Source organism: Haliotis cracherodii, unplaced genomic scaffold (assembly GCF_022045235.1).
Source record: "Haliotis cracherodii isolate W230 unplaced genomic scaffold, xgHalCrac1.p SCAF_19, whole genome shotgun sequence".
Lineage (NCBI taxonomy): Eukaryota > Metazoa > Mollusca > Gastropoda > Lepetellida > Haliotidae > Haliotis > Haliotis cracherodii.
This window is the reverse complement of record NW_027266274.1, coordinates 12,128,373-12,145,070: the sequence shown is the minus strand read 5'-3', so window position 1 is coordinate 12,145,070 and position 16,698 is coordinate 12,128,373. Positions and strand designations below refer to the sequence as shown.

At 38.7% G+C, this 16,698-nt stretch overlaps 1 protein-coding gene across 1 annotated transcript; it reads right to left on the bottom strand.

Moving 5' to 3' along the window:
• Positions 1–3,470: 3,470 nt before the first annotated feature.
• LOC139466952 (uncharacterized protein PF3D7_1120600-like) lies at positions 3,471–5,447 on the bottom strand. The gene has a single exon (XM_071248671.1). The coding sequence runs from the start codon at positions 5,445–5,447 to the stop codon at positions 3,471–3,473; it is 1,977 nt and encodes a 658-aa protein (XP_071104772.1).
• Positions 5,448–16,698: the final 11,251 nt, after the last annotated feature.

The window sequence follows — 16,698 nt, the reverse complement described above, 5'->3', positions numbered from 1 at the left end:
ATGTTATTAGAGACTATAGGCACAGAGGATATGGAACTTCTGTCAATTTCACTGAGACCATTCTATTTACCACGAGAATTCGGAAAAGTTTTCATCACCGTCATTCAAATTCCGCCACGCTCAAATGACAGGAAAGTTTAAAAACTAACTAAACACAACCACTGGTTCTTGTGAATTGTAGCCAATGCAATCATGAAGAGATTCTTCCTAAATATACTCTGAAAAGAAAGAAACGCAAAAGTTATGTGTTGTAATTGCTGAAAAGGGCTGTTGTCTTGCCGTGTGAGGTCGGGTGTTGTCTTGTTGGAAAATGCATAATGGGAAGGACATTTGGCCTAAGAATCTTATCCATGTAACATTGTGCCGTTAAATTCCCGACCACTTGCACCAAGTCTGTTCTCCCAGTGTTAGATATGACTACCCACATCATCACACTACCACTATTAAACCTGTCCAATTCCTCTATGCAGTACTCTTGATGACATTCGCGCGACGACTTCAAACATGATGTCAACCATCCGCACAGCGAAGCATTCAACTTGTCTCTATCGCAGTTGTGTCCATACTCTGCGATCATGACGTCGCAGCCGACGATGCAGGTCCATCAAAATGATACCTCGAACAGGTCGTGTATTTTGTATAGATGTCGTCAAGACTCAGATATTTACGATTTTACTAATTTTGCGTTTCTTATTTTGCAGTGTATATTTGCAATAGATGCATGTACTGTGTCACAAGAAATTGTAAAGCACCTGATTTGTGTTCCGGGATATTAAAGATTGGTGAAAAACCAGTGCTAAACCACCAATCAGAACATCTGGCCGATTTTGTCATCCCTTAATACCAATCTACATGTAGGTTTCAAAGTCAATAAACATCAGATTCTGCATTTTCCCACACACTGCTTTATTCTGTGATCCAAACAGTTAATGTTCAACGTATATGTATACCATACGAAGCAGGTTCAAGCTGAAACCATACAAAACCACAAACTTACTTGCATATCCTCATGTCCGAAACACAGCTAGCTTGTCACAATACAAACTTACTCCGTAATAATCCAAAAAATACGGTAAATACGGTAATAACATGCACACGACACAACACGGTGGTAACTCTCAAATAATTCTGGCTTAAACGAACATTATATTAAATTACACCCCTTTCATAAATAAATATATCATGCATGCATATGCAATGTATTACTTACAAATTTCGTGGCAGAATCATAGCGTTGACAACAGCCGTACATCAGGTTATCACTCACAGCGATGCACACTTTCAAATTTCACGCCACCCCGCATGCTTTTTCTCTTATACCATCCACCCGCAGTTACCACCCCTATCCAAGCCAAGTCATTCAACCGCATACCGCTAAATAAAGTTCAGTGACTTTCTGTCGTCTACACTACATATCACACCTTAAAGCGAAAAGCAAACTGTGCAGACAGTCATGCAGAGACAAAGGAAGCCCAAAGGGTGTTGCGAGAGCAGTGTGGGAAATCTTTTAAGAAACATGTAACAACTGTTAAATGAACTGTTTCGCAAAGTGATATTGAATCATATATCTGCTTAGAAAATATCGTATCGGTAATACATATTCAAATTTACCTAAATAATATACCACGGATGACTAAATACATTCACACATTGGTCCCACATGGGGCATCGAACCCGATTCTTCGGCGTGACGAGCGAACAGCCATACCAAAAGACGTTAAAGAAGGTACTTGTAGTTACACTTCCTGGCGCTCACCATTAAGGGGTTAAGCAAGGACTGGTCGGCTTGGAGTCAGTATGCTGAGTGGGGTATTCGTGTTAAACCGCGGCATGATAACCCAGTGGGCTTGTACTATAAATTCGGCATTCGTCCAAACTAGTACAAGCAGCCACTCACACATACACAAGCACGTCACCATATAAGTGCAATAGTCTTGAACACGACGTAAAACCGTATTTCATCTCACTTCACCTTGTATTTAACAAAACCAAGATTGAAAATCAGTTTTCTGAAAACAAAGCACACCAGTCTTGAAGAGGCGTCAATATTCTATGCGGAACTAATACAAACAGAAATAAATAAATGTACACAAAATCGATATTTCGCAAATGATCTAAACGCTGTGCAGAGTTGCGTCCCTTGGGCACGCCAGAAACCCGTGATCGTGGCTTCGAATCCCGGTTCACCCTGATTATGTTTTGTGTTTGTCAGCACCATACCCGTGCTCTCTAAATAGGTAAACGTCTGAGACACGCCGTGATATAACATGGAACAGGGAAACTAAAATATAACAGAATGGTTAGAATCATTTCTTTTGAAGGGATCGCAATCTAGTCTGCGAACGGCGCTCCACAGGGACGTATTTCTTCTTTATACTAACGACTGTCCTAATATTATGAATACTTGTTTCACAGCAAATTTGCACATGGCACGGCTCTTACCGGATAACGTACAGAAATGGGATTAGAGAGTTTACAGAGTGGTGTACAGGAAACTACTTGTGTTTACATGTAAAAAAAGACAAAGGAAATGATTAAAGACTTTCGAAGAAACAAACCAGCCAGAATTCCAGTTGTAATAGATTAGGAAGAAAATTGAAACTGTCAAAAATACAAGTACCTTGGTTATGATTTATATTAAACTTTCATTAAATTGAAATACAAACTACATTTACAAAAAGGGACAAAACATATTGCATTTACCGCGTTGTTTGAGACATTTTAATAATCATACAACAATTTATTTTCTCTAATATAGGACCTTTATTTCAGAGCATTATTACTTTCAATTTCCTCTGATTTTGACCTTGCAAAAAGAAAAATGGAACAATGAAAACTGTAAATGATTTCAATAAAATTACTTGCTTTCGGTCTTTCTAGGCATGGGTTATGACAGAAGCAACTATGAAAAAAGTACTTAAAATACTAAATGACAATAATCATATATAATTCTCTGAATATAAATTCTTACCTTTAGGACGTCATGTGCGTATGCCCCAAAAGAGAACAAACAAGTTCCTCCAGTCTTTCATACCGATTACAGTTAATTTAATATTGCTACTGTTCCTCGATCTTCAGAAATATATCGATCTAAAATTAAACTATTGTCACGTGCGTGAGCGCTGCATTTGGGAAGATTACAACAACACGGGCATCTGAAAGACATCTCTTTAATCTTATTCTGAAAGAAATAATTTCAAATTGTAGGGGCAGTCCTCTTTCATCTGACACGTGTCTTTGCAGAATATTTGCTCCTATGATTACATCTGCCTGTAATAACTATCAGACATTTGCGAAAGCAATGGATCATGATTCGCTACGTCTCCTAACGTCAGATAGCCAACGACGATGTTTCTGAAGTCTGAACACATCCTTCAGGTCTGCTTCATGTTCTTGACAGAATAACTAATTATGCTTCATCGTCTTGACAGAATCACTATGCTTCATCATCTTGACAGAATCAATATCCTTCATCTCTTGACAGAATCAGTATCTTTTGTCATCTTGACAGAATCAGTATCCTTCGCCATCTTGACAGAATCACTATGCTTCATCGTCTTGACAGAATCACTATGCTTCATCATCTTGACAGAATCAGTATCCTTCATCTTCTTGACCAAATCAGTATCTTTGGTCATCTTGACCGAATCAGTATCCTTCGCCATCTTGACAGATTCACTATGCTTCATCGTCTTGACAGAATCACTATGCTTCATCGTCTTGACAGAATCACTATGCTTCATCATCTTGACAGAATCAGTATCCTTCATCTTCTTGACAGAATCAGTATCTTTGGTCATCTTGACCGAATCAGTATCCTTCGCCATCTTGACAGATTCACTATGCTTCATCGTCTTGACAGAATAACTATGCTTCATCGTCTTGACAGAATCACTATGCTTCATCATCTTGACAGAATCAGTATCCTTCATCTTCTTGACCGAATCAGTATCTTTCGTCATCTTGACCGAATCAGTATACTTCGCCATCTTGACAGAATCACTATGTTTCATCATCTTGACAGAATAACTATGCTTCATCGCCTTGACAGAATCACTATGCTTCATCACCTTGACAGAATCACTATGCTTCATCGTCTTGACAGAATCAGTATCTTTCGTCATCTTGACAGAATCAGTATCCTTCGCCATCTTGACAGAATCAGTATTTTTCTTCATCATCTTGACAGAATCAGTATCCTTCGCCATCTTGAGAGAATTAGTATGCTTCATCGTCTTGACAGAATCACTATGCTTCATCGTCTTGACATAATCACTATGCTTCATCATCTTGACAGAATCACTATGCTTCATCATCTTGACAGAATCAGCATCCTTCATCTTCTTGACCGAATCAGTATCTTTTGTCATCTTGACAGAATCAGTATCTTTCGTCATCTTGACAGAATCAGTATCCTTCGCTATCTTGACTGAATCAGTATTTTTCTTCATCTTGACAGAATCAGTATCCTTCGCCATCTTGACAGAATCACTATGCTTCATCATCTTGACAGAATCACTATGCTTCATCGTCTTGACATAATCACTATGCTTCATCATCTTGACAGAATCACTATGCTTCATCTTGACAGAATCATTATGCTTCATCATCTTGACGGGATCAGTATCCTTCATCTTCTTGACCGAACCAGTATCTTTCGTCATCTTGACAGAATCAATATCCTTCGCCATCTTGACAGAATCACTATGCTTAATCGTCTTGACAGAATCACTATGCTTCATCGTCTTGACATAATCACTATGCTTCTTCATCTTGACAGAATCAATATCCTTCATCTTCTTGACCGAATCAGTATCTTTCGTCATATTGACAGAATCAGTATCCTTCGCCATCTTGACAGAATTAGTATGCTTCATCGTCTTGACAGAATCACTATGCTTCATCATCTTGACAGAATCACTATGCTTCATTATCTTGACAGAATCACTATGCTTCATCGTCTTGACAGAATCACTATGCTTCATCGTCTTGACAGAAACAGTATTCTTCTTCATCTTAACAGAATTAGTATCATTCGTCATCTTGACAGAATCAATATCCTTCGCCATCTTGACAGAATCACTATGCTTAATCGTCTTGACAGAATCACTATGCTTCATCGTCTTGACATAATCACTATGCTTCTTCATCTTGACAGAATCAATATCCTTCATCTTCTTGACCGAATCAGTATCTTTCGTCATATTGACAGAATCAGTATCCTTCGCCATCTTGACAGAATTAGTATGCTTCATCGTCTTGACAGAATCACTATGCTTCATCATCTTGACAGAATCACTATGCTTCATTATCTTGACAGAATCACTATGCTTCATCGTCTTGACAGAATCACTATGCTTCATCGTCTTGACAGAAACAGTATTCTTCTTCATCTTAACAGAATTAGTATCATTCGTCATCTTGACAGAATCAGTAACCTTTGTCATCTTGACAGAATTAGTATGTTTTATATTATTGACGCAAGCAGTATATTGTGTTTGTTTAAAGTAAGTAGTAAATTCACTAACAACACTTTTCACTTTACCTTCACAAAAAAAAATTATTTCCCGCGAATTATTTGCTTAGGTAATAACCCATTATAAAGCTATGATTAAAGTATTCCATGATAGGAATATAGACGCTTCATGCAGCAAAAGGATGATTGCACGTTGATCAAAGCTTTGTAGTCTGATTACAATCGTGTTGTATGTAGTTGAAGGAACACACGAATGATGGCTATCATGAAGATTGAAACATCAATTTCTGAGCAGCCTCAGAAGCCCATGCGTCATTGATCCTGACAAGTGGGCAATGCATATCTTATTAGTTTGTTTAGCACATGCGTATTGAGTACGAGTATTCGCAATTCTTTACCAATATGTTGTTTCTTATTGTAAGAACTGTACGTTTAAACGTTTTCTTATGACTAACGCGTTATACTCGACTAAAGAGAAATGAAATTAAGAAAAAGTCAATTGCTTCTTTTCGTTACAAGATCAGAGTCTGAAGAGGTCATACACTGAGTAGGTACCAATGCACGTTGAGGGAAATCAGAGGGTTTTACCATTGAGGGAGCATAATTTTATGCCGCTATTGATAGTTTTATTACGATATCACAACCTTTTTTGCATCCGTGTCAGGAATCAACGTGGAGCGTGACGCTCGATCGCTCGATCGCTCGAGGCTATCCTAAATAAATGCGACAAAGCCCTTTCCATAACCACAAAACATATCTGCTCAAAGTAGAGTCGTTTGTACGATTCCGACTGTATCACAAGAATAGGAGGATACCAGGTATTCGCGAAAAGGTGCGCCTATACTGTCCCACCGATGGCACCCATCACAAACCCACGCAAGGCAAGGTAATTGTTCACTCGAAATAACACGGGAACATAACTCACATGAAAAGCTCTTCTGAGGCCTTAAATGTTTTTACCTTGAAGCAACAACCTTGAGCAAGAGTTGCATGACGCTCTTTGAAATCTTGGTGAAAGTATGCTCGATTGCACCTGACAAGTTAAAATATAGTCCAAAGGTTGGAGCTGCTGGAATATTTCTCGACATAAAAGGAAAGTTGACAACTCGAAGTCATCCCTTTGGTCACATAGATCTAAATAAGAGACATAGTATATTATTTTTTATTTCTAGTTCAGGAGTTTAATACATTGGAAGGGAATTGGCAATGTCATGGTCATTGAACGATATCAGATCACCAATAAACCTAAAGCTTAAATTAAACTGCTTGGGGAAATTACGATGTTTTGACTTTGCCAATCCGAACAGAAATTCCGATTCATATGCATAAAGAAACAGTTCAACAAGAAGGGGAGCGCAGTAGGTGCGTACGGTGTCCCAAATGTCTAACCGAAGTTTACATTGGTGCTATCAATGAGAAAGAATTTCACTTATTGTTTTCTCTGTATACTTCAGTTGATATTTGCTTTCATTTCATTGCATCCAAATATTTTGTTGTGTAAATAGATGCTCGTTGAATATATGTATGGGAAGATGCAATAATCTTGAACGCGAGCTGTGTGGAATTAATACTCATTGAAATGAAGAGTGACAAACTCCAAATATTACAGATACCATGGTTTCTTTATATCAATATTATTCAACCGGTGATATAATCGCTAACATGTCAGGATTCAGGATTGGGGGATTTTGTAAACTTGTTTGTCCTTGGTCGCAAATGATTGTTTGACCCCTCATTTCAGAGAAACATATTGTATGTTTCACCTGGAAACAATATTCGCTTGAGACACCCATTTGATATCACTGCTATCAAACGTGTGTGTGTGATAGAATTCAAGGTCCGTGATTGGTTACTCATAGTGATGACCTTTCTCGTGCTTCAGTCGAATTCACGTCTGTGTCGATGCTTTATGGTATAATAAATGCTCGTCCATTCAGTTTACATTATCACTTTCGTCTTCATAATCCACATATATAGCTGGAACTGTTCTTGTGGAGTGTAACACTAGTAGTATGCCGGATGACGTCACTTATGACTGCTGTGCTATGTATTAATGCGATTCGAATCTGACATGGTGCGAGTTTTGTGTGTGTAAGAAACAGATTACTAAACGAGTGGTTGTCAGGTATCATTGATCTTGTAAGTCGCTGTTCCAAAACGTATCTTACTCGCTTTGGCTCATCAGATACGTTTTGAAACCACTCGTACTAAGACAAATGGTACCCGACAGCCACTCGTGCAGTCTCTGTGTCTAGAACATTCTGCTTGTTAAGCCCTTGCATCAGTCTGTTAGAAACGACATAATTACATGTTATGATTCTTTTCCTACACTACCGCTAGCCAAACAATTCAGTTTGTGTCCAAATTGAAAGCCAAGATCAATTTATCCGGTTATCATTGGCCCGGATTATATTTTTTGAATGCCATTTAAACTGCCTTGGTAAATATAGACAAACGTGGAAAAAAGACCGATCGTGCACATGTTTCTTCATTAGATCATATTTGTAAGATTCGGGGAGATTGATTCCACGCAAAAAGCAGATCAGTTTTCCTTGCATTTTGAAATTTTCCCAATTCAAAATGTCAGCGCCAGAGAACACACTCCTTTGGGCGCAAAACAAAGCAAAGACAGTGATGGAAATTGTGTAAATGGATCGCTGATAATCAGTGAAGACACCATGTGTTCGCGAGAAGCATGCATTCCTCTCTACCGGTAGAAAACGCCGCTCGCACAATTTGCATAAAAAACACATCAAGACTGGAACCTGCACTGTTCCTACGGCAAGCTGCACAACAGTCATTGGGTTATTAGCCGTCAACAAAAATAGAAACAAGCATCAGAAAATCGATGAATATTCTTTTGTTGATCAAACAGATCGTCTTATTACCGTTGTCGTCAAAAATCATTTACAAAATATGTCTATGATTTATTGGCCAGTCCGGGACTGGAAGTTTATACATGCACATTTTGCGAATTATACTCTTCACAAAAAGAAACGCAAATCGGATATTTTTAGCCATAAAAGCAAAATTAGCGAACCAAGAGGTGCAAAATGAAAAGATTTAATGTTTTATATTGTCAGTGATAAATTTCCAACAAGGACATGCAAACCATTAGTCGGGAAACATGTACGATTCGGAAAAAACGCACCCTGTGCATTAACAAAAAGGCCATGGAGCTTCACTTACTGCATGTGCAGCAGCACTAATAACGGTATTGAAGTGCAGGGCTTTTGATTGCCTGGCATCTGCGTCAATCGAACGGTGACAGTTGAACAACATGCAAAGATTAACAGAAGTGCAAAGGAACAACGTCATAGGCAGCTTGCAGGCAGGGTAATCCCGATCAGCTGTTGCCAGGGTTTTCATAGGTTTGGTTTCAACGGAATTGGTCAACAAGTGATCTGCCAAGGTCGGGACAATCAAGAGGAACCACCCCCGCCCAAGATTGCTTCATCCGCCACCTACAAAACAGGACGACCACAGCCAGCTCAACCGCATCCCAAATACCTGGACTGCGCAGAATCTCCGACCAGACCGTACGAGACCGTTTAAGAGCAGCAGGTCTACGAGCAAAGCGTCCTGTTCGACGCTAATTCAGTCGACAACATCGTCAACAACGACTGCATTGGTGTCGACACAGGGTATGGCCTCGACTGCGATGTCGAGATGTCTGGTTCAGCAACGAATCACGCGTCTACGTTTATAATACGTCGGGGAGAACGTTACCCCGAAAACTGCGTACAGGAAGAGGACAAGATTAGTGGAGTAGCGTTATGATGTGGGCGGATATCTCTCATCATGGCAGGACAGGTTTGGTCCATACCCTGGGAACTCAACGGCTCAACCATACATCAACGAAATTCTCCTACCACACGTCCTCCCAATTGCAGCCATCGGCAACGGTGTATTCCAGCCGGACAACACTCGACCGCATACAGCACGGATCACAAGAGCCTGTCTACACAAGAACAACGTTGATTTTCTTCACTGGCCCTCCAGATCCCCGGATTTAAACCCGATAGAGCACCTGTGGGATGAATTGGATAGACGTCTACGCCGAAGTCAACCACAACCCCAGACGTTACAGCAGTTGGCTTTTGCGTTGCAGGCCGAGTGGGATACCATTCCCCAGGATGTGATTTGCATACTCGTCTCTTCCATGGGGAGGAGATGTCAGGCCTCTATCGATCCCAAAGGAGAACATACGCGTTATTGATGGTAGCTGACCTTTACCTTTGACTTTTCCTATGTACCGATAACTGAGATGATTACAATCACCAAGTGTTCTCTCCACAACATTTTGGCTCAATACCTTGTACTGTTCCTCGTATAAATGTATTTTCCTACTTCACACAAATCTGGCTTTGCGTTTCTTTTTTCGTAGAGTATATAACCACGAAATAACACTTATTTGTAATCCTTCAATAAAGTTTCTGTGCAATGGAACATGTTCATTTAGTATTATGGCAATTGATCTGATATTCACCACTACATGGATGGTCAATGACCGAGAACAAACTGTTCCCATTCGATGCATTGTACTTATTCATCATGTACAAACTCACTTTGGCACACAAATGGAATACAGATGTTGTACACTTCGCAACCCAACAATTCAACTGGAACAAAAACAGAAGTTCTCCATTTCACTACATCAAGAAATCAGATTCTGCCCTTTTTAACAATTTGACAATCGTTTTTCACACAACAGTGTTTATTTCGATTTATGTCCCTGTTGGGAGTAGGGCGGTGATGAAGTCGAAGCTCCTGACATGGGATTTACGCTGGGGACATGGAATTTATTCCATATTCTACAGTACACGACCCTATCAGAAGGTTTGTGGAATGTATCCGAGGGCGATACTGACGGAGCTGTTATAACATTTTTAGCTTTATGTCTGTCATGTCTAACCATTTTCATCGACGCTAAATTTTGCTTTACCTGTACATCACAATTATGGATATTAATCTTCTGAAGGGGTATCCATCAACGCGTGCAAATATTTCCGTAGTTTTCTTTCCCTTCTGACGGCAATGTTGCCTTTTTGCAGCTTGCGTTTTCTGTGTAGACCTGTTTTGTCTGTTAAATACTTATGTACATTAAAATATAATTACAATACAAACGCCGAATATGAAACGCCTATAGTATACCTCTATGTCGTTCATGTTCACCATTTACCAGAGATTATATTTCTCAATTTTAACAGAAAATAATATAAATACCACTATTACCTTTACGTTTGAATGTTCACGGGACAAGATGCAACTATGAATACCGCTTTGGTATAAACGATCATAAGTTGCTTGTGACAGATGACAATTTAAATAGTGCTATGATATTTTTATGTTCACGTAACATCCATGCCAACAGGAAAACCTCTTTAGTAACACGAAGTTGATCCTTTGTCCTACACACACAATTTCCGAAGATTGCTTGAATGTATATAACTATAATATAAACTGAAATATAACTTACAAGGTGTTCTCGAACTCCTGCTCTGGTGGTACCATCACAATCACATGCAAAAGCAAGTCAAAATAGGGAATTGCATCGGACATCAGTCTTGTCACTGGTGCGTCAAATTTGGAAATGTCCTCCTCTTTAATTGACTAATGGAAAGTTGAAGTCATCCCTTTTGTAAATGCTTGTGCATAGTGTTTTGCAACTCTGAATCTTTATGCACAGATCTAAATTTAAAACAGATTAACCGGTTTCACGGGTCTACTTTATTTCTAGTTCAGGTTGCAATTGGTAAATCAGTGGAAGGGAATTTTCTATTTGATGGTTGTTAAACGGTATAAGATCATCGATATACCTGAAGCATAAGTTAAACTCCTTTGCCAGATTACCTTGTTTGACTGTGATCAGAAATTCCGATTCATCTGTATACAGAAAAATATCAGCAAGAAGGGGAGCAGAATTGATGCTTATGGGGATGCCTGCTTCTTGACTAAATATCTTAGCCCAAACTTTACTTGGCAGTGAAGTCCAGCATTTCACATATTGTTTTCTCATTAAACTTCAGATGGCATTTGCATTCATTTGTGACGACTTGAAATGATATGTAACTATATTTATGGCCACCACGTTTTGCTGTATAAAGTTGATAATGTTGCATTATTTGATGTCACTAATACCAAGTTCTTTGATCAAGCAATTTATGTAGTGATGCTAACATATAATGGTTATTGTATTTGGAACAACTACAAACTTTTCATACAGGACAGCCCGACTTTGGATGACAGCACTCCACCAGTGGCAACATCACGCCCTCCCTGAACCCGTTCTTAAAGATATTCAACAGGTTCTGCTCCTCTTTTGGAGGTAGTTATTGTCAATAATAGAGAGGTTACCTGTGATTATATGACCTACATGTTGGTAGCAGTATGATGAACCCCTGTGTCAGAGCTAGGATATTCCTGATAGCTGTCTTTAACAACAAACAAAGAAACTGTTGATACAAACTCACACGTGTTGCGTTAATTCCATGTACTCTACAGCATTGTTAACATTGTTGACGGCATTGGCACAATTTTAAGGTATGGATGAAACGTAAATGATCTAACGTAAATTATAAAACGTAAATGATCAAACGTAAATGATCACATGAGGAAATGAATCACATTGGCTTAATTAAAGTATGATTCAATATGTTTCTCAAACTCTTACTCTTGAAATTCAAAACGTAAAATCAGTATGACACACAACTGTATGTAATATTATCCATCTATCTTCCGTGTAAGCAGGCCATATTTACTTGCAGAACAGGTACCGTATTCGTACAGTAAATTATGTTTGTAATCAATATGTACATGTTTTTTAGTAACTTATTCTGGCTCGACGGTTATTTTCATTGCCTGTGAAGTGCATAGCCGTGAATGCCATTGAAATAGTTCGAGCAGAAACCGAATGAAGGTCATATACAGTGCCTGGCAACACTCTTTTGCTGAATAGATCCTCCACCACTGGGCTGTCGGGAGTAAACTGAAGAAATCTGTGTTAGAATGCAGTTGGCGTCTCAATAACAGAAGATAATCGGCTTTACCCTTAAGAAAAACTACCAGCATTAACATAATTCTCTTCTTTTTTTTTTTTTCCCGCCTTTTTAAATGTGATACATGTTATGTGGCCAAAAGTAGCGCCGAAATATTTTTTTTTTGTTTCTTTTAGGCCCGGATTATATTTCCGACATGAATGCAAACGTTTGCCTCAAAACATTGATATTTACACTGCCTTGTTTAATTAAGACACAAGAGGGAGAATATCGATCCCACAACTATTTCTTCATTAGATCCTATTTGAAGTGCTCGGTACATTGATACATCCTAGCAAAAGGCAGATCAGTTATAATTGCATTTCTACAACCTTCACATATTACTACATCAACGCTGTTAAACTTGCATTGTTTCCGCGGCAAGCAAACCTGCATTGTTCTCAGTGGGTTATCAAGCAGCAACAAAAATAGCTACCCGTTGTTTTTTAGTGTTCTAAAAGCATTAGAAAATCGATGAGTAGTATTTGTTGATCAAATAGAGGTTTTTATAATGTTGATTCCATACAAACGATATCATTTACAGTATAATATACATCGCCAATGGCAGAGATTAGTCCCAAAACAGATCCCGCTGGGCTTAAAAGTCGACAGAGCAGTGAAACGTATTTGAATGGACTACTGAAAATCAGTGATAATACCAGCTGTTCAGAAAAAAAGGGTCCTGCCCTAACGGTAACGAAAGCCACATCCACCTTTTGTTTTTTGTTGTTTTTTTAAAGCATTTGTTTGTTGCCTGACGTTCTCACGCCAGTACTCCTGCCATGCGGCAGCGGCCTGTAAACAAACCAGATAAAAAAGTTTGTTGTTTATGGGCCTGAACATATTTGCATAAAAGCGTATGTTGCACATTGTGTCTACAACATAACGCTTCATAAAATGTCAATCCTCAGTATTGTTTCTGCGCAAAGAAACGTGTTTGTTTTGTTTTCTAACTATTGATTTGTGTTAAGATTGAACGGTGAGCAAAATCAGCTTCAAATATTCATGTCTTCATGGACCGTCAATGACTGGGAACAAATTGCTACAGTTTAATTCATTGCACGTGAAAGTGTTATTTCTGATTTGGCCCCTGTTTGGAAGTAGGGTGGTGAAGAGGTTGAAACTCTCAACCCGAGATGAACTATTTGGAGTTGTACATTACTGCTAACATGGAATTCTTCCTATATTCTACACTGGCCCTTTCAGAAGGTTGATGGAATGATTTGTGGACGACATAATTCAAGAGGCATATGTAAAAAATAATCCATTTGTTTGGCCATATCGAGAAATCACATTCTGCTTTTCTGTAACAAATTGAAAATTCTTTTTTACATTAGAGTATTTATTTGGTGTTATTCCCTATTGGGAAAGGACTGGGAAGAGGTCGAAACTTCAAATACGTAAGATGTACGCTTGGGAGTTGTACATTACTGCTAACATGGAATTGATCCTATATTCTACACTGACCCTTTCAGAAGGTTGATGGAATGATTCTGTGGACGACATGGACGGAGCTGTAATACCGCATACGTGGACCTGAATGTCTTATGGCAATATTCTCACTCGATAGAGTATGATATTTCGTCATGAATGACCATCATGTTACACTAGTTTCTTAGTTTGCAATGTCATCTTTATTTTTACATACCTTGCCTTTTGCCCGTATAACTTGGTTATTCGCGTGTCGTACCACGAGAGCATTGTTTACATTGTTGACGTCAATGGCACACCATTGTTTAGATAATGTACAATGTACAACGATGTTGGTACGATTTGGCACGAGTCTCTACTTAGAATACACAACTAGTTTTGACTTATAAGGTGTGGATAAAACATGAACTTTAACATGAGGGTTTGCATCATACTGTATTTCTCAAACTCTTGCTCTCGAAATACCCCACGTAAAATCAAAATTTCATATAATTAACCATATATTTTCCCTGTCAATATAGCGACAAAGCCCTATCCACATCCATATCCATATCTTGTAAACACGTCGTGCTTTCTAGTGGAACAGGCACCTTGAAATATCTTTGTAACCAATATCTACATGTTTTCCGTAACTAATTCTGTCTCGACTGGTGTTATCATTGTCTGTGAGGTACAAAGCCGTGAATGCCATTGACATACCTCAAGCAAAAACCGAATAACGGCATCGATATAGCAACGTTGTTTAGCAGTGTTCCAAAAGCATTGGAAAATCGATGATCAAATAGGGTTTTTTATTGTGTTGTTTCCAAATAAAAGATATCCATCGAAACAGTTTCCACTGTGGGTAAAAGGCAAATTAGCAGTGAAAACTATGTGAATGGATCACTGGAAATCAGTGATGACACCAGGTGTTTGCAAAAAGGGTAAGTATGTCCTGCCCTACCGGAGCCACCCGCCACACACACACACACACACACACACACACACACACACACACACACAATATGCCTCTGATGGCGCACACATATATAGTTTCTGCGAAATGATACATGCTCGTTTTGATTTCATAATCATTGATTTCATATTTGATTGGACAGTGGGCTAAACAAGCGTCCAATATTCATCACTACAGAGATGGTCATTGACTGAGAAAAAATTGTTCCCATTCTATTCATCGCACTTATCTGTAATGCAGAAACTCTCTTTGGCATACAAATGGATTACATATGTTGTTCATTTTGCTACACATTAAAGTTCACCTGGGAAAAACATAAGGATTCCATTTTTATCACATCGAGAAATATGATTCTGCCTTTTTGGGCAACAAATTGAAAATTGTTTTTCACGTAACAGTGTTCATTTCGAGTTGCTTCCCTGTTGGGAGTAGGACAGTGAAGAGATTGACACTTCTGGCATGAGATGTACGCTTGGGAGTTGTAAATTACTGCTAACATGGAATTGATCCCGTATTCTGCACTGACCCTTTCAGATGGTTGATGCATGATTCTGTGGGTGATATTGAAGGAGTTGTAATGCCGCAGACATGGAGCTGAATGTGTTATGGCAATATTGAAACTATATAGGGTACTAAATTTCATTATAAAACCCTCTACAAAAGAGATTATGAGTTTCTTAACGTGCAATGTCATCTTTTTTTGGACATACCTTGACTTTTGACCATGTTACTAGGGTGATCGCATGTCGTACCATGACAGAGGCTAACTGAAATACTTTCAATCGAAGCGACAAAGACCTTTCCATACTCATAAGACCTATCCGTCAAAACCCAACTGTACGATTCTGACTATATCATAAGCATGTGAATTACTATCAAATAGTTATGATATCAGGTGTTCGCGAAAAGGTGAGCGTATCCTGCCCAACCGCTGACACCATCACAAACACATGTTAGGGCAAGTCAATTGTTTACCTAATAACACACGGGGATATATGGTACAAGTCAAAACAGGAAATTGCGTCGGACATCAATTTGTCACTGCTGCATCAAATGTGGAAATCTCCTCCACATGTCTACCATAAAATATCTTGAAAGCTCTACTGAGGCCTTGAATGTTGTAATCGTGATCAAACAACTAATGAGCAAGAGTTGTATGAGGTTCTTTGAAATCTTGGTAGCAAGAGCATGCTCGATTGTACCTCAAAAGTTGTGAAATTTAGACACCAATAACATTGGTGCCAGTTGGCACGAGTCTCTTGTAAGAATACACAGCTGGTTATGACTTATAAGGTATGGGTAAAACACAATTTATACATGAGTAAATGAATCATATTGACTTAAATTGAAAATTGAAATTGAATCCATATATTTCTCAAACTCTTTCTCTTGAAATTCAAAAGGTAAAATCAGTATGACGTTCAGAAGTTTGAAGTATGAAGTTCGTGTAATATTATCCATATATCTTCCTTGCAAGCACGATGTGTGTTCTAACGGAAAAGGTGCCGTGTTGATACATTGAATTATTTTTGTGACCAATATCTCCATGTTTTCCTCCACGAATTCTTACACGATTGGTGTTATAATGCCCTTGAAATACTTGAAATAGTTCAAGCAGAAATCGAATGAAGGACATTCACAATGCCTGGCAACACCCTTAAGCTTAATAACAGCTCATGGGCTGTCGGGAGTAAACTATAGAAATATCTGTGCGATTATGCGGGTGAGGTTTAACGATTATAACAGAAGATAATTGGCTTTAAGAAAAACTACCAGTATTGACATAATCCTCTTTTTTC

What these genes read in the sequence shown, in the direction of transcription:
- LOC139466952 (XM_071248671.1), bottom strand. Translation starts at nt 5,447, where the DNA reads ATGACAAAGGTTACTGATTCTGTCAAGATGACGAATGATACTAATTCT.